The sequence below is a fragment of the Pollachius pollachius genome (assembly GCF_949987615.1).
Source record: "Pollachius pollachius genome assembly, chromosome: 15".
Lineage (NCBI taxonomy): Eukaryota > Metazoa > Chordata > Actinopteri > Gadiformes > Gadidae > Pollachius > Pollachius pollachius.
The window spans coordinates 9,481,848-9,506,323 of NC_136948.1; the positions used below are offsets into that span (position 1 = coordinate 9,481,848).

At 46.3% G+C, this 24,476-nt stretch overlaps 3 protein-coding genes across 5 annotated transcripts in view; 2 read left to right on the forward strand and 1 right to left on the reverse strand.

Annotated features, from left to right (window-relative positions):
- stag1a (STAG1 cohesin complex component a) overlaps positions 1–9,882 on the forward strand; it is a 36,207-nt gene extending 26,325 nt beyond the window's left edge. Inside the window, exons 18-32 of one of the 3 annotated variants that reach the window (XM_079752370.1) lie at positions 551–844; positions 1,380–1,450; positions 1,876–2,044; positions 2,228–2,320; positions 2,727–2,901; positions 3,531–3,676; positions 4,740–4,841; positions 5,127–5,275; positions 5,536–5,664; positions 5,972–6,177; positions 6,649–6,820; positions 8,457–8,573; positions 8,878–8,992; positions 9,295–9,375; positions 9,722–9,882. In XM_079752370.1, the coding sequence (XP_079608496.1) occupies positions 551–844; positions 1,380–1,450; positions 1,876–2,044; positions 2,228–2,320; positions 2,727–2,901; positions 3,531–3,676; positions 4,740–4,841; positions 5,127–5,275; positions 5,536–5,664; positions 5,972–6,177; positions 6,649–6,820; positions 8,457–8,573; positions 8,878–8,992; positions 9,295–9,375; positions 9,722–9,745 (2,043 nt within the window). In that variant the 3' untranslated portion in view covers positions 9,746–9,882. The remainder of the gene's footprint in view (positions 1–550; positions 845–1,379; positions 1,451–1,875; positions 2,045–2,227; positions 2,321–2,726; positions 2,902–3,530; positions 3,677–4,739; positions 4,842–5,126; positions 5,276–5,535; positions 5,665–5,971; positions 6,178–6,648; positions 6,821–8,456; positions 8,574–8,877; positions 8,993–9,294; positions 9,376–9,721) is intronic. The other 2 variants (XM_079752371.1, XM_079752372.1) reach the window with 2 other exon arrangements.
- A 1,675-nt stretch (positions 9,883–11,557) lies between these two features.
- Positions 11,558–17,696, reverse strand: pccb (propionyl-CoA carboxylase subunit beta). Its single transcript, XM_079753015.1, has 15 exons — positions 17,451–17,696; positions 17,037–17,156; positions 16,859–16,927; positions 16,684–16,740; positions 16,463–16,576; positions 15,951–16,061; positions 15,512–15,620; positions 14,755–14,875; positions 14,569–14,650; positions 14,214–14,337; positions 13,876–13,983; positions 13,512–13,612; positions 12,931–13,029; positions 12,647–12,746; positions 11,558–12,338 (listed from the first exon to the last, which is right to left on the reverse strand). Exons 1-15 carry the CDS (start codon positions 17,691–17,693, stop codon positions 12,217–12,219), a joined length of 1,680 nt encoding a protein of 559 aa, XP_079609141.1. The 5' UTR covers positions 17,694–17,696; the 3' UTR covers positions 11,558–12,216.
- A 576-nt stretch (positions 17,697–18,272) lies between these two features.
- Positions 18,273–22,701, forward strand: msl2a (MSL complex subunit 2a). The gene is given in 5 exon segments (XM_079752529.1): positions 18,273–18,806; positions 18,919–19,221; positions 19,650–20,592; positions 20,594–21,110; positions 22,387–22,701. Coding segments are annotated over 4 exon segments (1,911 nt in total). The 5' UTR covers positions 18,273–18,806; positions 18,919–19,079; the 3' UTR covers positions 22,696–22,701.
- Positions 22,702–24,476: the final 1,775 nt, after the last annotated feature.

The following is a 24,476-nucleotide window of genomic DNA, read 5'->3' on the forward strand; positions in this document are numbered from 1 at the left end:
ACCATTCTCTCTGGGTCTAACCCTCTGACTGACTGACTGACTGACTGACTGAGTCTAACCCTACCTCTCTCTCTGAATCTAACCCTAGACCATTCTCTATGGGTCTAACCCTCTCATTCAGTCAGTCACCCACTCACTCACTCACTGACTGACTGAGTCTAACCCTACCTCTCTCTCTGAATCTAACCCTAGACCATTCTCTCTGGGTCTAACCCTCTCACTGACTGACTGACTGACTGACTGACTGACTGACTGAGTCTAACCCTACCTCTCTCTCTGAATCTAACCCTAGACCATTCTCTCTGGGTCTAACCCTCTCACCGACTGACTGAGTCTAACCCTACCTCTCTCCCTGAATCTAACCCTAGACCATTCTCTCTGGGTCTATCCCTCTCATTCACTCACTCACTCACTCACTCACTCACTCACTCACTCACTCTGACTGACTGACTGACTGACTGACTGACTGACTGACTGACTGACTGACTGACTGACTGACTGACTGACTGACTGACTGAGTCTAACCCTACCTCTCCCTCTGCCCGCTCAGTACCAGGCGGACTCTGAGAAGGTGGCCAACCTGCTGCAGATCCCGCAGTTCTTCGACCTGGACGTGTACAGCGCCGGGCGAATGGAGAAGCACCTGGACGCGCTGCTGAAGCAGATCCGCCTGGTGGTGGAGAAGCACATCGAGGCGGACGTGCTGGAGGCCTGCAGCAAGACCTACAGCATCCTGTGCTCGGAGGAGTACACTATCATGAACCGCGTGGACATCGCCCGCTCGCAGCTCATCGACGAGATGACGGACCGCTTCGCCCACTCGGTGGAGGAGCTGCTGCAGGAGGTGATGGAGGGAGGGAGGGAGGGCAGGAGGGAGGAAGTGAGGGCAGGAGGGAGGGAGGGGGGGCAGGAGGGAGGGAGGGAGGGAGAAAGGGGGGGAGTGAGTGAGGAAGGGAGGGCTGAAGGGAGGGAGAGATGAGGGTTTCCTACAGCACCATACAACTTAGGCGGCTGTCTTAGCAATACACTCCTGCTGCCTTAACTACGACTCCAAAAAAATAGTTTCATTTTTTATTTCTTTATATTTTACAAAAGTATGAAATAATCTTAAATTAATTCACTCTCTGTGTATAGATCAGGCTGCAGGGCAACAGTCTGACAGCCTGAGGCCTGAAAAAAGTAATCATAAATGTTCCCCCCCCCCCCGGTCTGACTGCAAACCCCACCACCTTAACGAACACATTTTCTGAGGGAAACCGTGGAGTGAATGTACAAATCACTGAATGCTGAATGGAGAAGAGTTTTGATACATGCTGGAGTTATTAAGCTCTCATTGTGCATCAAGCTAATGAAACCTTCTTCAACGTCTCCACCTTCAGGCAGAGGAGGCTGATGACGACGACATCTACAATGTCCTCGCCACCCTCAAGAGGCTCACCGCCTTCCACAAGTGAGACCTTCTGGGCTTCTTTCCTTCCACTCATCGGTCTACTTCGATCCGTCGCTCCAATCTTGAATTTGAAGTACATTATGGGTGACAGATGTCAAGGCGTCAGATTTAGGATGTAGAATGTAGGATGTAAGATCTTAGTTGAACTTCCTACACAAAAAAGTGGACGTCAATAACGCCAATGTATTGATACGATAATGAGGATTATGATGCTGAAATTAGCTAGCATAATATCAATCAATGTATTATTATTATTTTGTAATTCTAGGGCATTCGTTCAAATGTTATTCCCACTATCAGACTTTATTGCCCTATATTTATCATCAAGTTCACTTTTGCATAATTCCAATACAAAAAGACCACGCAGCAATACTACCCGATGGCGTGTATTCAAACCACTAATCTTTGCCATCATCGTCAACCAGTGCCCACGACCTGACCCGCTGGGACCTGTTTGGGAACTGCTACCGGCTGCTGAAAGCGGGCATCGAGCAGGGATCCATGCCCGAGCAGATCGCCGTGCAAGCCCTCCAGTGTTCCCACTACTCCATCCTCTGGCAGCTGGTGAAGATCACAGAGGGAGCCCCCAGCAAGGTGCAGACCGCCGGCCACTACCAGTCTTCTCAAAACTGTTAATAGAACCAATGTGTGTTTCCGAGAAAGCACAGAAAGGTCCCCCTTGCATCTGGACCACTTTAGGGCTCATCATTCCTTCAAAGTTTAAGATGTTTTATCTGTGTGTGTGTGTGTGTGTGTGTGTGTGTGTGTGTGAACCAGGACGACCTGCTGGCTCTCAGGAGAGTGGTGAAGTCCTTCCTGGCTGTGTGTCAGCAGTGTCTTTCCAACGTCAACACGCCCGTCAAAGAACAGGTAGGAGGAGCCTATAGTACAGCCCACGCATCGAGACGGAATCCTGGTGGTTTGAATAATGCGGCAAGTCATTACGCCCCCTGTGGTCGGAGTGGTACTAAACTTTTGGTAGTGGTGTTCTGTTTGTGTACCAATTTTATAAGCTCTTGAATAGTTCGCATTCAGAGTGGTTGAAGTCAGCATTTTGTGTGAAAGTGTCAAAATATATCTCTGAGCACCTGCGACAGTGATCGTTTTGAATTGACAATGGGACACTGAGATGGAGCGCAATAGCCAGAGACCAAGAAAGAGAGGGGATGGGGATTCGTCATGTTTTCAGCTAAAGCCTTAAAATGTTCCACATTAGCTGAGGTTAGGTCTGCTACTCTTCAGTTGGGATTGACTGGCCCTCACTCCCCTCCTCCAGGCCTTCATGCTGCTGTGTGACCTGCTGATGATCTTCAGCCACCAGCTGGTGTCGGGGGGCCGGGAGGGTCTCCAGCCACTGGTCTTCAACCCAGACTCCACCTTGCAGAATGAGCTGCTCAACTTTGTGCTGGACCACGTGTTCATCGACCAGGATGACGAGAACCAGAGCATGGGTGAGCAATAGGAATGTAGGGAATGCCCCAACAATTATATAGTCGGATAATCAAACACACAATGGTCCAAATCTCAGTGAGTACTACCCCTACTTTTTGTATTTTTTCTTTATTTTGGCCTGGAAATGGGCTGATATTTTTCAACGGTCAGTTTTTATCTGTAATTTTATACAATCCAATTTATAGTATCAGGTCGAGTTTGAGTCCTAAAAACTTGAGACCCCAACGTTTCTGGTTCCCAAATGCCCAACATGAATGTTGGAAGTTAGCACATCCAATCATTGACTTGATCATCAGATAGTTTTTTGGGGGTCGAGAGATGGTAGGCAAAGGTCACTATTAATAATAATCATATTAAAGAATGACTGAATTGCCCCTAGCGGTAATGAGATCAATGTAAGTATTATGGCTTATCACCATTAATCATTTCAGCTGATAATTTTGCTTAGATCAACAGTTAATAATGCAACGAAGTAACCCCGTTCTGGACCTAAACCAAAGACACAATTCAAATGGAAGCTCCCAAGTGCACAAATCAACTGCTGTGTGGGGATTCTTTTCACCAATGTCCACTCGTGTCCTATCCCCTCCATTCCCCCTTCCCTGCGTCCTTCTCTCCTTCCGTCCAGCCCTAGAAGGAGACGAGGAGGATGAGGCGAACAAGATCGAGGCGCTGCACAAGAGGAGGAACCTGTTGGCGGCCTTCAGCAAACTCATCATCTACGACATCGTAGACATGCCCGCCGCCGCGGACATCTTCAAACACTACATGAAGGTTAGTCAACACTGGGAAGCCAATCCTGGTTTAGGGATGGCAGTAGCTCGGGAGGTAGAGCGGGTTGGCTGTTAACTGCAAGGTTGCTAGTGTGATCCCCGGCTCCTCCTAGCTGAGTGTCGAGGTGTCCCTGAGCAAGGCACCTAACCCTAACTGTTCCCGACAAGTTGCCTATCGCCTTGCATGGTTGACTCGGCCGTCGGTGTGTGAATGTGTGTATGGATGGGTGAATGTCAGGCAGTATTGTAAAGCACTTTGGATAAAAGCACTATATAAATGCAGTCCGTTTACCAATTACTGAGCAGTTTTTGGTACATCTCTCGGATGCCCTCTGCTTGAAACTCTTAAATAGCTTTTAAAAAAAGTGTGGGAGGGTTTGTCGCAGCGATTTGATGTTTGAAGAGGTCAAGAAGTAAAGCTAGCCGCCTAGCAACATGCCATGAGTTACAGTCAACAATAGAGCGATGTGATTGGATGATATTCTTGTCCGTCATCACTACGTAATACAGCCGTATACCAGAAGTCGTTTCAAATACTTTTTTGGGAGCAGATATATGAAAATGAATGATATTCACAAATATATGAAATTTCTTTGAACTTTATCGTGGTATTGAAGTTATTCAAGTATTCGACCCTATAACTTTTTTCATTTTGTATGAACCATTAAACCTCAGGGAACTGAAAAATCCTCAGCCAAGCTTTTTCTTAAATGAAAATTCCTCTGAAACCTGAATACCTTTCGAGACCGGGCCAAATCAGACAAAAAGGGAACTTTTCGAACATAATCAACTTTATGGTTCAGAGAAATAACTGAAATCAAATGTAGAATTAGCCTTCTGGTGGTGAACTCACTCAACCTGGTTTTTAGTTCAACCAATAGCATCTTTAATTAAATAGCCAATGTCCACTGATGGCGAACCCAAACCCAGTAGATGAGATGATAAAATAAGCCTAGACTTAAATGGACCCCTAGTTTGTGGATGAGATGAAGTGATGTGGTTGGTGAGTGTGTCATGTGATCTGTGGGAGAGTGCTGACTGGTGTTCTCCTCGCCTGTCCTCAGTACTATAACGACTACGGTGACATCATCAAGGAGACGCTGAGCAAGACGAGGCAGACGGACAAGATCCAGTGTGCCAAGACGCTCATTCTCAGCTTGCAGCAGGTGATCACTCACTCACTCGCTCACTCACTCACTCACTCGCATGCACGCACGCACGCACGCACATTCACTTACTCACTCACTCACAGTCTTACACACGCACATTCTTACACACGAACATGCACGCACGCACACACACACACACATATACTCACACACACACGCTCTAACACACAAACAATCTAACACACACACACTCTAACACACACACACTCTAACACACGCGCGCACGCACACGCGCGCACACACACACACACTGACCAGTGCGGTTGCCTGTGTGTGCTCCAGTTGTTCAACGAGCTGCTCCAGGACCAGGGGCCCAATCTGGACCGGACCTCGTCCCACGTCAGCGGCATCAAGGAGCTGGCCCGCCGCTTCGCCCTCACCTTCGGCCTGGACCAGATCAAGACCAGGGAGGCCGTCGCCACACTACACAAGTAAGACCCCGTCCCGGCACGCCCCCCCGGGACCTGGACTGGTCTACCCCATAGAATGTCGATTAATATTAAATCCTTAATAACTTTTGAATGAAATAAAGCTGTTCAACGGGACCTCTCAAAATAAATAATACAAACTAGCCTTAAAAATTGTTTGCTTTATGTTACTAGAAATATTTGATCCCCTTTCCCTCCCTTTTGCCTGCCTCTCTCTCTCTCTCTGTCCCTCTCCCTCTCTCCCTCTCTCCCTCCCCCTCCAGGGACGGTATCGAGTTTGCCTTCAAGTTCCAGAACCCCCGTGGAGCAGAGCTGCCCCCCATCAACCTGGCCTTCCTGGAGGTCCTCAGCGAGTTCTCCTCCAAGCTGCTGCGGCAGGACAAGAAGACTGTGTAAGTACACCAGAGCGATCTGTGTGTGTGTGTGTGTGTGTGTGTGTGTGTGTGCATATAGATGTTTGTTTGTGTTATTAGTCGTTGATCCATTCGTAGACGTGTGTGTATTTTGTAATAAGTGTGTCTACAACGTATACGACAGCTGTATCAGTATGGTTATAGAGGTGTGGGTGTGTAGATGTGTGTTTTTGTACTCGTCTGTGAGTGTGTGTGTGCGCATGTGCGTGGTGGCGTCTCTGTGCTTCAAGCGGTGTGTTGGGTGATGTCATGTGAACGTGTCCTTCCCCCCCCCCCCCCCCCCCAGCCACTCGTACCTGGAGAAGTTCATGTCGGAGACGATGTCGGAGCGCCGGGAGGACGTGTGGCTGCCGCTCATCTCGTACCGCAACAGCCTGCTGACGGGCGGCGACGAGGGCGACCGCATGTCCGTCACCTCGGGCTCCAGCAGCAAGACGGGCTCGGTGCGCAGCAAGAAGGGCCGGCCGCCGCTGCACAAGAAGCGCATTGAGGGTGAGACAGGTTTATATCGAGAACACGGGCTGAGAGTGTAGGTGAGATCTGGGCTAGGACGTCAAAGTGAAGAAGTCAGCTTTATGGTCAATTCCAAGATATGTGCAAACCAAATAAAGGAATCTAAATTGTGTTTGTCTCTGAGCCAAGATGCAAACTAAGTAGAAACGGAAAAAAATTGTTTTATCCGTTGTAAATGTAATATGTACAATCAACTTATTGTAAATAGTGCAAAATAATTCAGAGTAGTGCAAAGGTAGACAAAACAAAACGGTATATATACAATAAAGTTAAAAAAGTAAGTGGTCCAGGGTCCAAATGGGAGGGGGTTTCAGACTCCAGAGTTCGTGGGGGCAGAGGGGAGGGAGAGAGTTGAGCTTCCTGAAATGTTTTTCAATGAAGCCCCGCTGGGTTCTAATCACAAAGTGTGTGTGTGTGTGTGTGTGTGTGTGTGTGTGTGTGTGTGCGCAGAGGAGAGCAGCGTGGAGGGCTCGTGGCTGATGCGCAGCGACACCACCCTGCAGACCCCTGGACCCCTACAGCCCCCCCAGCTCAGCTCGACCGTGCTGCGGGAGAACCGGGCCGCCGAACACCTGCCGGACCCCGACTCAGAACCGGGCTCCGAGAACGACTTCGTACACAAGTTAGTGGAGGGACGGGGGGGCGGGGGGGTGGGTGTGAAGGGAGAGGGGAAGGATTGGGCACAGAAATGGATGGAGGGAACGAGGGAGAAATTATTGAGGGGGGAGTAGACTGAGTGATTCTGAACGGATGTATGTGAGTGATTAGATCTGTATGAGTTAGTAAAGTGAGGTACTGTATGATTAAGGCATTTAAACGCATAACAAACCATTAATCTGACACAGCCCTAGAAAGATTAGATTCTCAACTTTTAGTCTATCATCATAACCACTAAATTAAGCATATTTCCAACCCCAAACAAAATAAGAAGCATAAGACAACAACAACAACAACAGCTTTACTGTGCAGATCGCATAAAACCACCATAACCGGATAATCTTTTGCAACTGCACACAGTGTTTCAAATCAATCAGTACATAAGAGTGTTTCACAGGAGATGGGTAAATGCCTTTAATCAGAACACACTGTATTTGTCTCCATCTAGTGGCCGATTGGTGCGATAGCAAGGGTCATTAAATTCTATTTGCCCCGATCTTTCAATAGAGGGGTCAAACGTAAAAATATATATTTTCGAGATACCAACCTGTTTGTGTCTCATCACGTTCATATCGTAATTTTTGCACTTGTAGTTGTGGAGATATACTCTGCTTAATTGGGGTATGCTATTTTCATGGAAAAACTGAGAAAGTGGCCTATTGATGGAGAGGTGACCTACTTGGGGATAAACCCTCCCAATAATGATTTGTAGTCGGCTCTGTCTGTCGTGTAGTGTGGGTAGGCTCAAGACGAGAGCTTTGGCCGCCTCCCCCTGAAGAGTCCAGAGGGTAACGATTTTTCAACCGTTCTGAAGTCCTTTTAACGAACCTGAAAAAATGAAGGCTTCGAAAGATGCTTGAAATGTTTGCATCAGTAGCGATAACCCCGCTGTTCATAAAGGGGTGTCGATAAATCAATCTACTACACACAAATACACCTCAAGGACCTCATTCCCATCTACACGAGTTGATGTGTCCGTGTGATATTTGGCGAGGTTTTCAGAGAAGGAGCCGATATTCTGAAGTAGAATGGAGTCTTAATTTGTGTCCTGGCGCCTAGCCTGGCGCCATCGACCTGACGGCAAGACAAGACTGATCAAGACCATTAGTGTAGTTTGTACTGCAGTAGCTGGACCCTGCTTTAAAAGTCACCAAGTTGGTACGAGTAGTTAGATTAAATCACTCGTATAGTTTAACTTAAATTTTACACATACATTTAGGGCATTAACCAGACGCTTTTATCCAAAGCAACTAACAAGTACATTTGTCAGAAGAAGAGAAACAACAATATATCGCTGTCGGTACAGTAAAGATGTTCATAGAAACAAGTGCCAAGAAATTACAATTGCAGGGTTAACCCATTCCCCGTGCACAACAAATATGGCTAGAATAAGATGCTACGCTACGCTGAGGACTTATTTTCCCGTAACACACTCCATGAACTGGTTACCCTGGTTGTCCATTTGTCCAACTGACTCCGACCCCTTCAGAATAGTTCATTCAAGACAAACATGCTCGCTGTATGAATGGTACCGTTAACCTACGGTTAAAGATGCTTGCGAATTTCTTTGTCATTTTTTGTTAACGTTTGCTTCCCTCCAGTCCTCAGATGCAGATGTCGTGGCTAGGCCAGCAGAAGATGGACGACAGCAGCAGGAAAGATCGCTCGGGCATGAGCTACATCAAGTCACGCAGCAACCAGGGCGTCCGACAGACCGTGTAAGTGTGCGCACATGGGCCTTCTGCCAGGCACCTGATTTGGATGTCCCAATCTCTCCCTCTTTATTTATGAGCCTCCATTTTTGAAAAGTAGTGTAGTTTGTAGTGTGTACCATTGCCAGCCTTCAATCTCCTGTAATCCACAACGTGTGCCATCAGTTCTTATTCTCTGGTTTGCGGAGTCGTTATGAAGAGGCTTTATGTTCCGGAGATGGGCATTTCTGACTGTATGTTCTTTCAGGGAGATTCTGATCAGAGCCAGACGTCTTTTAGCTGTACTCTGACTGATTTGTTTCTGAATTAGACGCGGCCTGATGGAGGATGACGCCGAGCCCATCTTCGAGGACGTGATGATGTCATCGCGGGGTCAACTGGAGGACATGAACGAGGAGTTTGAGGACACCATGGTTATCGACCTGGTCAGTGACGTCACGTACTGCCACCGCAAACACACCGTCACAATGGAGTTCTGACTGACGCATTATAATGCGTTTAGTGAAACATTTTTTTCATTCATGTTGTCGGTGATCTTTATTTTTTTAATTGACCTCTCAAATGCATCTTAGGATTCTCTAATTTCTTTTCAACAGTAATTTCACACTCTTAACGACTTTACTTCTTGTTAGATTTTTAATCAGCTCGTAACACAGTTTTGCACAGATTGCTGAAATTTTGAATTTTCTATTTATTTTCAATCCCCAATGCGTTTTGTCCTTCTCAGCCACCGTCTCGGAACAGACGCGAGAGGGCGGAGTTGAGACCAGACTTTTTCGACTCTGCGGCGATGATTGAGGACGAGTCGGTGAGTGTGTGCAGAGGATCTTTGGAGGGGATGGGGGGCGGTGAGACGTTGTATGTTTCGATATTAGAAATGTTTCTAATGACGCCTCAGAAATCTCCAGGCACGACACTTCAAATATTTACATGCATTCAGCACACTTTTAGAGTCCCAAACAGCCACATTTGTTTAGCTCAATCTGTTCTATTTATTTATGTAAACCTTTTGAATTAACACGATATAGACAAACTGTTGAACCAGATGTTTGAAGGATTTGTATCATGTGTTTAACATATATTGCAAAGTGGGTGGTAACCATAATTCCCAACCAATTTAGTTTAACTTCTCTTTTCTCCCTTGTCTCCCACAGGGATTCAGCATGCCCATGTTCTGAGATGGGGATTCAACGATCCTGAAAAAGGAAAAAGATTCCAGTGTGCAGCACGGTGAAGAATGGGTTGTCTTTTTGGGGAGGGGGGGGGGGGGGAGATCCTGAATCAGCTGCCAAACTCTTTATAAGACTAAAAGCGATACCGGTTGAGTACTTTTTCCAGGTTCCCGAGACTTTTCTTCTCGTACTTTACAACAAGATGGCTGCCACTAAGTGTCGAAGGGGATTGGGGGGGGTAGGGGTCGTCCTCTGATGATGACTCTTGGATTGGACGGAAGATGATCGCAACAGACCAGGATTGGCTCCTTTTCTGAACCCGCCCCCCAGCCCCCGACCCCCTCCTGTCAAGACTATCAAAATGGAGGAGGACCTTCATCTATCTCCCCATTCTCCTCCTGCTCCTTCCAAGTGCATTGGTGAAACTCTCTGGTAGCCGGCTTTGGGACTGTTGACCAATGTTTTGGTGCGTCCCGTTTTACCGTCCCCTGCTCCACCAATGCAGAGCCCATTGGTTCCTGGCATTGACCCTCCCCACCCCAACAGATTTTTTTGTTTTGTTCCCCCCTGGTGTCTCTCTCTAACCCTTCTGAATTCGTCCAACAGGGGGACCCGAGAACAATAGTAAATGTGATCTATCTTTTCCCCCTCACCCTCTGTTTGCCATCCGATTCCTTGTCTGTGGTGGTTGGTTTGTGAAGTGTATTGTGTTGGTTACCTTTTTGGTTATTTAGATGTACACACTCATACACAGGCATTTGCGCACCAAGGTGAATGTTTCCCCCCCCCCCCTTTATAAACTGACATTGAGGATTTGTGTAATTGTGTTGTGCTCGAAGGAAAATTGAGTGTTGTGATTGGATGAGAAAGTAACACTCACACTATGATCTTGGACAAAAGCTCCGCCCTGTTTAAAGCGCACCACCCCGAACCACGACTTTTGAAGGGAAAATGTTTAAAAAAAAAACACAAACATATTTTGAATTCTGTAGCTTTAGTACAAACGTTTTAAATCAAGTGTTTTTTCCGTTATCTGTTTGTACAGCTCTTTGTTGAATATCTTGTTGCCAAATTGTGGCCTACATACTTATACCCGAACCCTTTTTGTTACTAACGTAAAAGCAGACACTGTTGCTATGGGATACCAGGGGAGCCAAAGTGCTGTATGTTTGATTGTAGCCATCTCAACGACTCATCCTTTTATTCTGATTTCTCTCGCCCGGTTCCGAATCCTCACGTGATCGGTTAGCGGTGGAAGTTTAGCTAACGTTTTGGCACGTTCAACCGAAATCGTTGCTCATATCGCACACAAAATGTCAACAGGGTGAACAGATCCAGTGTACAACAACCCGTTTCAGCTTTAGACGTAAACGGTTCATATATTTATATAAAATATATATAATATATGTAAAGCAAAACGATTGGTGCGTGCCATTGTTTTCTGATGGATTTGTCCACTGGTTTGACTGTTTACAACCGAATATTTACCGCAACCCACTGTTCCCTGTGGCAGGTTTGGCAGTCCTGTAGATATCAATTTGATTGGGTCTTTATGCTGCACAATTAACGTCACCCGTCCTTAAATACTCTAAAAGTACATCTTTTCTGCCAACTTAAATTCTTTTTAATAAAATAAAATCTGTAATCAATTCCTGACCCAGTTGTTTAAATTGTTTATTCTTAACCATTTTTTCCTCAATATTTAACGGTATTTTTGTGTTGGTTACTTTCACAGAGAGCTGGAGATGAGAAAAAGTAATTATCCATGAAAAACTTCTAAACATTTTGGAAGAAACAACCATGACAAAACAATGCATGTGACTTGATAACATTTTATTTATTTTAAGTACACATGGGTAAAACTGACTATTTCTAAACCCTACTGCCCTTGGGCGGTACAAACCATATGAAGGGTTTGGATTTGTTTGATTTATATGACCAATGACAGCATGTGTCCTGCCAAATGGAAAAGGCACATACTCAATAACACATTTCTCCAGGTTAGACAGATTTACTGGTGGTTCATGTTTTAATACTCGTTGAACAGGTTCAAATGTTCAATTGTTTTTAATATTTCCAATGTTTATAAGAGAGATTGCTTATGAGATACATTTTCGATGGAAAACCCCATTCCAACCAGGATGTTAGAGAACATCACCACGCTAACTTCATACATTATTATTATACATAAGAGAGACTAGGGTAGAATGGGTCTTGCAATAGGTCAACATGTTTTTCCTCAGATCGTTTCTTAGTGTCTATTTGGTGGTTGAGATGTTTTTATGTACAGCGTCTCTTTGGAGTGGTAAAATAATTTCCAAACCAACAAACACTACAAAACGGAAAACAACAAGAGGACAAGAACACACACTACCAAATGCTGTATTGCTGTGTCCGGAGCTTGATCCATTGGATCTAGTTGACCCCGGAGTACCATGAGCTACTGTGAGTTTGGAGGAGGTGGGGCTTCAGTTGCTCTATAGGGGCATGTTGGCATGCTTCTTCCAGGGGTTCACCTGCTTCTTGCTGGCTAGCACCTCCAGGTCTCTGCAGATCCTCTTCCGTGTGGTCGATGGCTCAATGATGTCATCCACAAAGCCTAGACACGGACCCACACAGTCAAGTACAACAGTACGAGGCGTCGAGACTACCACGATCTAGGTCTCAACTTTTTATCTAAAGTGACCTTGTTTCATAGCACAAAGCCACTGTTTATCTCTTAAATCAATACATTCTGAGTTTAGTAGTAAAGTTAGCATCTTATTTTGCCTTTTTATTTTAATTACTTCTTCAAACGTTATACATTCAAGACATGACTATCTGCTACACATCAGGTCAAATGTTGGCTTTGGTGGGGCGCCTAATACTACCACGACAGTTTCATTCCAGGAGGACAGGTGGAGTTACCTCGGACAGCCGCAGGGAAAGGGTTGGCGAACTTCTCCACGTATTCAGCCTCAGCCTCCGCCTGGCTGTCCTTCCCTCTGAAGATGATCTGGACTGCGCCCTGAGAGACACGCGTCCATGCTTTGGTATGAGAATCTTAACATGCAGAAATACTCCCTTTATTGCTGTCCTGTATTGCGCATGTGTGTATGGTTTCCGCGAACAGAGATATGACCTTTCCGTGAAAGGTCATATCTCCACATACACACAATGTTGGCGTATTTATTTGCCCGTGTGTTTTGTACCTTAGCACCCATGACGGCCACCTCTGCAGACGGCCAGGCGTAGTTGACGTCTCCCCTCAGGTGTTTGGAGCTCATGACATCATAGGCCCCGCCGTACGCCTTGACAGGTGACACACACATGGGTGTTTTAGTTGTTGTTTCAAACCCCAACCACACACCCCATTCATCCCCTTCACAATCCATTGCGTTTGAATTTACTAATGGGAATAAAATGCAACGAAAGCAGATTTCAATGAAGAGATTTTGGTAGGGCTCCTTAATCACAAATACAAGTACAACACTATAAGTCAGGCCGATACCCTTCATCATTTTGATCCAATCGGCTGATGCATGCACTCACAATGCTGATACCTTTCTCATTCTGAAATCTACAATATAACCCATTGCATTTTAAAGTTTCATGAATTACCGTTATGAAATTTATCATCATTATTATTAGATTGCTGCAATTCAGATGCAAAATAAAATTAAAAAACATTGCCATTTTATATCAGCCATCGGTCGCCCTGCTCTCTCAACATTGGCCATTGGGTTTACTACTAAAACAGCATTAAATACACTGAGGAGGGAGGCGGACACACCTTCCTGGTGATGATGGTGATCTTGGGCACGGTGGCCTCGGCAAAAGCATACAGCAGCTTGGCTCCGTGTCTGATGATGCCTCCGTACTCCTGGGCCGTTCCTGAGATAGGGGAGGGGGGGGGGGGGGGGGGGGGGGGGCAGGTTCATGGTCGGGGTAGCCTCACAGATCAGACTCTAGAACCAGATCTAAAGTCCAGAGGCAGACGAGCCCGTTTCTGGGTGAATGGCCGTTTCTACTTCTTCGCCTTATTTGTTGCCGTCAATCGTGTTGCTGAAGGCGGGGACCTGTCAACATGCCTACTTGGCAAACCCCCCCTCAGAATAAGAATATTAATGATACGTTTGTGATATTAATTGTTATACCTGGGAGGAAGCCCGGCACGTCCACAAAGGTGATGATGGGAATGTTGAAGGCGTCGCAGAAACGCACAAACCGAGCGCCTTTCACCGAAGAGTTGATGTCTAGACAGCCTGGGATACAAGCATGAACACGTGTTTGGCTTCGTTAGGTTAGGATCCCGAAAATGTATTTTTTTTTTAAATGTATGAATAATGGCCCTTATTATCCTAAACTCGCTAAGAGAACTGAATGTTGAATTCTAAATCCCATTCTCTCACCCAGCAAGTGTTAAGAACCAAGACAGCTGCTAGGTGATCATGGCCCATCCCATAAAAACAACCTCGCCCTGACATTCCCTCACCTGAAGCCACTTTGGGCTGATTACCCACAATGCCCACAGTGCGCCCGTCCATGCGGGCGAACCCCACCACGATGTTCTTTGCGTAGCTGGGCATGATCTCGAAGAAGTTCTTCTCGTCCACGATCTAGAGAATGTGACATAGCATGATTATTACAATTTATGTTTAGGGAGATAATGGCATTGAACAATTAAGAGAAATTATCACTGTGGGAATGTGCATAGTGATGATAGCATAGGTTCATAAATAATGACAAATTAATCAAAAAAAGGTGTACTCGCACAAGAAAGGGATAGCAAAATAAATATTTATATGACATAATGCTTATGGCAGTGAAGGTTCTATATGCCGTTATACCCCATGAATGATGTCCAGCATGTCGTACGCTTTGGTGGTCTCGGAGGGGACGATGGTGTCCATCGCAGGCACCAGGCGATCACTGTGACCCGTTGGGGGGCGAGGAGGGAGAGAACAACATTAGGCGACAGCTGATTGGCCGACTGTTCCGTGTTGTGGCACCGGCTAGGCAATGTGATTGTCTACCTGGGGTCATGAGACTCCATGACGGGAGCAGCGTCCTGATTGCTGAGCGGCAGAAAGTTGAAGAAGTCTCGGAGGTTGAGCAGCGCGTCCACGTCGTTCTCAAACGCGTAATGCGCCACACCTGTGAGAGACACACATGCAGATCGTTATTCCCGAACAGGGGGTGGTTTGGGGGCAGGATAGCGTTGTGGCTAGGGGGTTTAAAGTCTCAGCCGAAAGATACTGCGTTTCGAGGCCCAATGGCCGCAACCTAATTTGTACACTTATTTGACCACTGACCCTTACCTGCTCCTTAACACATCCTTCATTTTTGACCGCTAGTCTAAAATATAAAGAAATCTCTTGTTAATTTCTCCACCAAGCCTCAGCATTGCCTTTTCCTAACTTTTCGTAAATAGCTCTTATTTACTCACATGTTCTTACAATTCAGGAACAATATAGGAAAAAATATATATATATCTTGTCATATAGGAAAACAATGCTTCAAGAAATGTCGCGAATTTATACACTTTACACATGATCCCGGCCGTGGCTGGAAGCCCATCAGCTTGTAAGTTACAAGCTTATGAACAGTAAAGGTAGATCATCTAGAATTTTTATGTATTTGTCCAATGCCTGTAAAAAGCCTTCATGAGTCGGATGAGGACTCTTGCAGAAGTGCAGTACAATGTACCATCTAGTGGCGTCTTGGTGTCACTGCAACGAAAAACGGTTCAAATATCATATGTAAAGGAATATTAAAACACAGCTGACTGACCAGACACTGCTGTGTGTGTCTTGGCTCCTCCCAATTCCTCCTGCGTCACATCCTCATTGGTCACAGATTTCACGACATCAGGGCCTGTGATGAACAGGTATGACGTGTCCTGGAAAATAAAACAATAAGACACAAGCACTGCCCCACAGTTTTGTTTCAACACAAAGCCTTTAAACAATCATTGACAATATGGCAATTAAAACAAACTGTGTCTGTGACATACATGCACACAGTCAATTTCATACCTGGCAAAAGATTGACACCGTTTATGTGTATATTAACAGAACCCAATTAGCTGAACAATGCTGAAGTCAGCTGGGATCCACACAAGACATAAAACACATGGACTAACATTAATACATCTCAACACATGCACTTTAATGGTCTTCTAAATACGTATTATGATTTAATCAAGAGTGTGGCTAGTGAGTGCCCCTACCTTGACCATGAAGGTGAAGTCTGTGAGAGCGGGGGAGTAGACGGCCCCACCAGCACAAGGGCCCATGATCAGAGAGATCTGGGGCACTACACCCGACGCCAGCACGTTCCTCTGGAGAAAGAACACATACGTTTCTACATTTCACATGGTATATACCTAAGATACACACAATTAAATCAAAATATTTTTGTTTGCTGCTGCATGGTTATGTGAATACAAGAAGGGTTTCCCAGTGATCAACTGTGATACTGTACTAGTGACATATTGACAGTTGTAGTTTTTTTAGGACAGCATTGGTGAATGCACAGATTGCACTAATTGAGGTGTGGAATTAACAAGAAATTTCAAAAATATATATTTTTTTAGTTCTCTGTATACGTAAAAGTTTAATAAGGATTTATCACACCTAGCAACTCTTGGGAGTGAATGGTAGCACTTGATCAGAAAACAGTACAACAACAACAACAATCAGTTTAGTCAATGTATCATTTACTTTCAGTCTAAAAACTCACCAGGAAGATATCTGCATATCCTGCCAGAGACTCGACCCCTTCCTGGATCCTGGCCCCTCCGGAGTCATTCAACCCGATGACCGGCGCACCCACCATCATGGCCTGGTCCATAACCTGAACACCAACACTCAAGTCTGAATTTAAAACTAACATAAACTCAAATCCACATTTTCTTCCATTTCTTTTGTTCCAAGCTTTGCGTTGGAGACCAAAGTACTAACCTTACAGATCTTCTGTGCGTGGGCTCCTGACAGACTACCCCCAAACACAGTGAAGTCCTAACATGAAAAAAAATAACAATTGTTAAGTAATTGGTCATAACAGCCTAGGTGAACCCACGTTATTTGCATGAATATTGGGGTTGTCGCCATATAGTTATTACGGTGTTGGTTTTACCTGACTGAAAACGTAGACGAGCCTGCCGTTGATTCTGCCCTGTCCCGTCACAACGCTGTCCCCTGGAAACTGAGCGTGAAAATCAAAATGGTGAGAGAAGGATTTCTGGAAATCGGACAAACAAAACAATAACCCCACAATGATGTTGCCATCACCGGTGTATTTCTTTTTTGTTTACCTTGTTCCGATCCTGTTCCATGCCGAAGTCGGAGCATCTGTGCTCCACGAACATGTCATATTCCACGAAGGACTCGGGATCCAGTAGTAGCTCGATCCGCTCCCTCGCTGTCAGTTTACCCTGTGACAACAAGAGTTTAACGTTGACCCTGTGACAAGACGTGCTTCCACTCCCTTCCCGATGTGACCGAGTTTAGAAAAGCCCCAATGGTACACCACCATTGGTACACTCCCATCACTGGGAATAACTAACTTCAATGACAAAACTTTAGAATAGTTGTACACAAATGCAGAGTAGATGTATACGACTAAACCTAGTCCGAACAAATACAAATCCTCCGCACTAAAGCTAGAAGTAATGGTAAAAAAAATAAAGTGATTCGCAAACAGAGAGTCAAGTTTTACCAAAGGTTACCTTTTTGTGCTGTGCATCAATCCTAGGTTGACCTCCCCCGAGCAGAGCCTCTTGACGCTTCTTGTCTATCCGCTCTTTCACGGACAACTGGCCAACGGCATACCGACGGCATTGTTGTTGTAGACTAACCTGGGAAGCAGTGGCGGCGACGACACCGTGTTTTACTCGTGCCAAACCTCCAAAAGAAGTCCTAAGCCCACTTATTAGACGAGAGCTGCTTCGTGCAACGGTGAAGGCCGCCATTGCACCCTGTGCTAGTGTGGGGAGGTTGGGTCGACGTGCAGGCATATAGACCAATTGCAGAGGTTACATTTTCTGTTGACCAATCATATACCTGATAACGTTGAGCGGAGGCGGTACTTGAGCTGCAGTCATTTCTTCTGTTGTTGATTCTGTACCTAACCAAATGTCAACATAGTGAACAACAATTCCCAGCTGCATAATTTGTTTGTTTGAAAGAATTAAAGCATTCAAGACAACTCAGAACTCGGATATTTCAACTTAGGTCTAATTGGGTCAGCCAAATCCGAGTTTGGACAACTGATCAAATCTTATTTTAATGTTGCAAATCTGGACTCGTATTTTCCGAGTTGTCTTGAACGCAGCATTAAGGTATACGGATGCACTGACAAACGAATTAACTTAAACAATCAGACAAAATTACATTTAAATTAATGATGCCTTAAATATGTTTATATTTTTGTATTCAAAGTATATATCAAAAAGGGAAATTATACACTTAAAGGAAAGGTTTTCCCATCTCTGTAACCAAGGTAACTGGAAAGGATGATCTCGCGTGAACACGTATCTCGAGACGAGGAGCTAAGGAGGAAAAGTGAAAAACCAAATGATTGATGCATTGTAAACGGCTAGCTGCCAATGTTTTGGTCAACATTAAGGGCTTGTTATAGCAAAACGTTCCACATTATATCGTTTTTTTTACACGCTACATTTCACTTCGAAGCATGTGTTTAGAGAAGACTGACGGGACTCAAATCCTCCGAATCAATATTTAAGTTAGCTCACTGTGCTAACTTGATAGCTAGCTTTGTTTACATCGGCTGCGCGCGTGAATTCTTACTACTGGCTTCATTCGTCGTTAATCTTTGAGCTATAGGAGGACGGAGTTTTAATGTTTTCCTAAGATTTTCCACACTATGCACAATCCCCCTAAATTTTGTTTATGATGTACTAGTAGATATTTCGGTGCTCGTGGCACCAGCTAACTCTTTGGACCTTAGCTGGTGGGATTTTCTAATTCATTGTGTGGAAATGGAATTATTGATGTGAGAGACAAACCATAGGAGTAACGCGAGGAGTGCTTCGTCCCGACATAACTCATTTAATCGTGATCAGGTAAACTCATAGTGTTGTTATGTTATGCATGTTATGCTATTGTGCAACTGCCTATCTTTACGCTCTAACACTTCGCGCGTCACATTTCATTATGCTGTTTTTCGGACTGCAGCTGTCTGCCTTCCTACACGCGACCGGATGACTTGGGTATTGTTTCGGTGAGAACGGACCAAACCACGGCAGATCATCCCATCCACCCTGGGACCCGTCTCAGTGCGTGGCTGGGTTTATTCCCCCCCGGGCTCTGTTTCCCAGAGGCTGCGGTGCACAGAGATGAACCCTGTCAATGCAACCGCTCTGTACCTGTCCGCCAGTCGGGCCGTGTTCCAATGTGACCCGCGGAGACCCCAGACCTTCACAGAGATGTACAAGCTACTGCTCTTCTTCCGACAGTCCCTCGCGTGTTTGGTCTGCGGTAAGAATCAATTGAATATCTTATTGTGTTCATCATGTAAAAACAAAATAATAAACATGAATCGTGATTGAAAACATGAAAATGCACTGCTTTCATTTACTTGTCAAATTACCCCCGTTGTGAAGTGTGAGTAACATTTATTCCCTGGCGCGTGGGCGAAGCCGTTGACACAGCTTGATAAGCTAACTATGGTCTCCTTGGTAACCGAGGTTGAGCCCCCAGAAGCAGCTGCCCTCTTCATCGCTAAGCAAGGCGCGTCGTGACGAAACAGACGGCCCCTTGTTCTTTACTATTGGATGTTGATGAACTCAACCAACCATCTTGGATACAGAGAACCCTATAGCGTGCACATTATATTGCATTTTATCATGTTATTGGCCATATGGTAATAACATCTGGTCTTGTTGTGTTTTTTTTTTTGTTGCAAGGCAAACTGCTTCAAGACCCAATTGCCCCCACACACTCAGAATGCCAGCACTATGTGTGCTCGGGGTGCAAAGGCCAAAAGATGCAGATGAAGCCACTGTGCAGCTGGTGCCGGGACTACTCCTGCTTCCAGGAGAACAAACAGCTGTCTCTGCTGGTTCAGTGCTATAGGAAGCTGTGCTTGTACGTCACCCAATCCCCGCTGCTGCAGCCAATCAGCAGCCAGGTGGGCGGCTCTCCAGAGCTCTTGGCCCTGTTGGAGGAGGTCTTGTTCATGACGGACGAGGACTCTCTGGATACAGAGCCAGACACGGAGGAGCCCGCACCAGCGGACGAAGCTCCCTGTGCTATCGAGTCCCTTACCCCCACTGAAGCCCCGCCCGTACCCGCAGAGCCGTCGGCCCCGCCGCAGCTCTCCTCCTCAGAGCCCCCGTGGCCCGGTGCGCAGCAGGACTGCAACGGGACTTGCGTGGAGGAGCTGGGTCCCTCCTCCCCGGAGCTGGAGGTGTGTGAGCTGGAGGAGGAGCAGCAGCCGTCCCCGGGGAGCCTCTCCGCTGCGTCCTCGGCCAGCTGTGGCGCACCGGAGCCGGGGCACGCCCCTGGGTCATACGCCCCGCCACAGACCTCGGTCTGCTCCCTCCTAGACGAGGAGTCTAGCAGGGAGCTGGAGGAAGGGGAGGTGCTGCTCCTCAGCGTGGAGGAGGTCCTGCAGACGCTGGACCCCATCCAGCCCATCGCGGACTCGCCCGAGTCGCCGCCGGAAAGCACCCACACTCACACACACGTGCACATCCCCTCGGACCGAGGGCACACGACACAAATGTACATACGCTTGGACACGGGGCACAACTACACACAGATCCAGCCGGACAGGACTCGCACGTTGGTCGGCTACGGTAGCGCCGCTCGCACGCACGCACCCATAGCCCCCTCAGACCCGGCCCCCCCCCCCTCCTCCGTTCCGACCCAACAGGAAGAGGTCTCGGTCGGAGAGCGACCGGGAGCGGGTGAAGCCTCTCCCCATCGCCTCCATCCTGCAGGGCGCCACCGTGCAGCACGACAGCCCCTCCGTCCCCCAGACCCAGCCCCCACCCCACCCACACCCACAGCCGTCCATGGCACCCTCTCACACGTACTCCTCCCTTCCCAACGGCTCCGCCCCCAAACCCAACCGCCCCTCGCCCAACTACACCAAGGGCGCCCGTAAAACAACCGTAGACCCCGTGCCCAAGAAGCCTTGCAGCAAGCCTCGCAGCAGCGGAGGCCCCAAGCCCAAGGACCAGCGACCCAAGGACCAGCGTGGCAAGGACCAGCGGCTGCCCTCAGGCTGTCTGGTCCCTGCCGTCAAGCCCCCCTACAAAAAGCCTGTGGAGAAGAAGGGCTGCAAGTGTGGCAGGGCCACCCAGAACCCCTCTGTGCTGACATGCCGGGGACAGCGGTGCCCATGCTACTCCAACCGGAAGGTGAGACCTGCAGTTGGCTTGTGGTTAACTTTTCAGAAGCTGCTCTTTGATGATTTTACTTTGATCTTATCTTATTGTCTTATTAGCCATCTATCTGAAAGATAGTGCCTCATTTAGGCTGCGCCGGTTCACTTTGTATTCACGGCGTGCTCAGTAATAAAGTGGTCATTAATTGGGAACTCGTAGGATAATCCGTGGTCAAAGTCTAGCGTCTTAATTGACAACTGAAACCCTGAAGCAAGCAGTTAACATTGCTCGAACCAATGTGACTTGGAACGCTGATTCGGTCTTCCGCTCCCCACTGTAGATGGCTTTATAGCGGAGCGCTTAAGGATTTGTATTACAGCATACACCAGGGTCGTATGAAATCGATTATTCAATACCATCCAAAAATACAGACGCTACATTTCTATTAAACTGTAGAAGACGACATTTAAGTCAATATTTATTTTGGCCAAGTTTTGAAGAAGGTTAAAGCCTATAATTAAACAGACCAAAATGAAGCACTTCTACAGCATTGCATTGTTGTTGAGAATGAAATAGGTTTGTTCCCCAATAATTAGCGGTTAGAGAGAGTTCCCACACATTCAACAAGTTTTTACGATGGCGGCTGTGCAACCCCAGTGTCCCGACCTCAAGACTGAAGTGGCATTTATAGCAGCATAGTGCTGCTGTTGGTGGTGTATTAAACAAATCACAAAGGGTAAATGACAAAATACTCTGCCCTAAACGATATCCTAACAAAACGCAACTAAACAGATACAACATTCAAATCTCTGCTATGAAGTGTATCCTGCCAGCTCTAAAACAGTAAAAAGCAGGAAAAACTGTGTCCAGGGGAGCTACGGTTTGGATGGAAAGCAAATTGGCTAGATATAGATCATTTAATTGTAGCACATTTGTTCTGTACGTTAAACGCATCATTCACATGTATTTGGCTCTTTTGACACTTTTTTCTAAACGCCTCTGCCATCTCTTAATGGATGTGTGGTTCTGTCATGATCGGATGTGCATGACGTGCGTATTCAGAGAGAACGAGGCTCCGTCTCCAACGGAGACCGGCCACTGTTTGATGTCATAGATGTAGGATACAAATTTGCCTACTGTCAAATTGAATGCAGATGTTGACCTGAAGGGACGCGTACACTGTCGTGGTATTGTGAAGATCATTTGTTTTGTAGAAGCGGTCATAAGGCGGAAGCATTGCTCCTGGTCTGTAGCCAGGCGGGGGAAACCCCGATATCTAAATATATCTCCTAACTGCGTGGTGTTGCAGGCGTGTCTGGACTGTATCTGCCGCGGCTGCCAGAACTCGTACATGGCCAACGGCGAGAAGAAGCTCGAGGCCTTCGCCGTGCCGGAGAAGGCGCTGGAACAGACGCGCCTCACGCTGGGCATCAACCTCACCAGCATCACCGCCGCCGCCCTCCGCAACCCGGGCACCGCCACCGCCATCCACGGGGGCCACACCCACCTCCTTAACGTCGCCACGGCAACGGGCTCCCCCATGGCCACGGCCTACCTTGCCCCCAGCCCTCCGAAGGACCCCGCGTACAAAGACGGCCTTGAGCTGCTGATTGGCTGAAGGTTTTTGTTTTTGTTTTGTGGCAGTTGATTTTTTTTTTTTTTTTTTTAACTGCTCAGCGATGACTGAATGTGACGACTGTTTGGTCTGATGGAGGGCCACGAGCTTCTTTCTTTGTCTTTGTCTCTCGCGTTCTCTGTCTGTCACTCTCTCTCTCTGCCTGACGCTCTCTTCTGCGAGGCATACCGACTGAGGCAGCTATTGATCTAAGTGTGTGTGTGTGTGTGTGCGTGCATACATGGGCGTGCCAAAGCTAGTCTTTTTGTAGTGTGCCTGAAAAGTGAGTGTGTCTTGTCCTTTGGGGGCCTTCAAACACACATGCTCACACACAAGTGGTTCCTAGTCTGTTCTGCATTTGAGAGTGGCGTTTCATTTTAAAGACCGCAGACATCAATAACAAGTCTGTGTGTGCTTGTGCGTGCACCTGGACACATGCCAAATAGTTGGTGCATATCGACAAACAACAGCCTAATCATCTCTCATTCACCTTTCATACAATCTCCATGAACTAAAGTATTAATCACTGTTGGTTTCAGGTGGTCGTTAGAATCAGGGACAGCCCTACTAAAAATGTATTTTCTTGTGGTTAGTTAAAATTCGGCTCACCTGTAAAACATCTCTATCTGTCCAGTACATATGCCTTCTGTGTGTTTTTATAGCTGCCTGTATCTCAGACACTCTACTCTCTCAATGAATCCTAGTACTGTTGCCAATGAATTGGCTTTAATGGACTTGATGTAGACACTGCAGGCTAGAAGATAAGTGTTTGTCTTGCTCCGGGGTGCGTGTGTGTGTGTGTGTGTGTGTGTGTGTGTGAGTTTGACTACCTGCTGAGTTTTACTGTAACGTCAATGGGAGTGGGCACCAGGACAGAGCACTTAAGTCTGACAGATTGGCCAATTACAACCTTTCTCGGTTACCATAGCAATATCGGCACCAATGGGCTGAACCCACACTAATGGAGCCTTCCAGCCCCTCACACAAAAAAACACATCCATGTCTGTTTACAGAGCTTCTGAGGAACCAGTACAAGCATTGTAATTTATTTATAGCTCAATATTACACTATATATTTACAGTCAATGTGATATCTGTAATATTACAACTCGTTTTCTAAGGGGATTGTTAAACGGTGTGTGTTGGTGTATATATGCGTATAGACGAAACAAAGCCATACAATTAACACTATTATTCAGAGAAAACATCCTTGGCCTGCTCATGTTTGTCCCCAGTAAAAGTGTTTCGCCATGGTGAAGGCCGTGGTAAAAAAAATATCTATATATATTTTTGATACCAGTCCAGGGTGTTTGTGTGGACGCCTATGTGTTGTTTTTGTTCAAAGCACCTTGGATACCCCCATGTAACTGGGAGGGTCCATATCTGTCCGTTTAATTTTCTGTTGTGCCTGTTATCTACTCGTGTGTTTGTCATGGGGACCAAAAAGAGATTTTAAGAGAGGTCAAAAAAAAACAAAAAACCTGACTTCTTAAAGCCAGGAAGTAGTGGCTAGATTTATAATTCTGATGTGTGTGTGTGTGTGTGTGTGTGTGTGTGTGTGTGTGTGTGAGAGAGAGCCTACACGTGTGTGTGCAATGTGCGATTGTGTCAATGTGTAACTTTTGGGCATTACTTGAACTGTAACACACGTTTGTTTTTAAATGGAATAACTGCTGTTGCAGGGGAGACTGAGCGAGATGTTCACTGCCACATTATGAAAACAAAACATCATGAATTAAAATAGTAGTTTTTTACTTTTTCATTATTGTGTGTGTGTATGTGGCC

Bases quoted from the DNA above. Each gene is read 5' to 3' on its own strand.
- pccb (XM_079753015.1), bottom strand. From the start codon at position 17,693: ATGGCGGCCTTCACCGTTGCACGAAGCAGCTCTCGTCTAATAAGTGGG. The intron at 16,577-16,683 runs GTTAGTACTTTG...GTTGGTGTTCAG, and splicing joins ACGCACAGAAGATCTGTAAG to GTTATGGACCAGGCCATGAT. The intron at 15,621-15,950 runs GTAGGGGCACTC...TTTATTTTCCAG, and splicing joins ACTTCACCTTCATGGTCAAG to GACACGTCATACCTGTTCAT.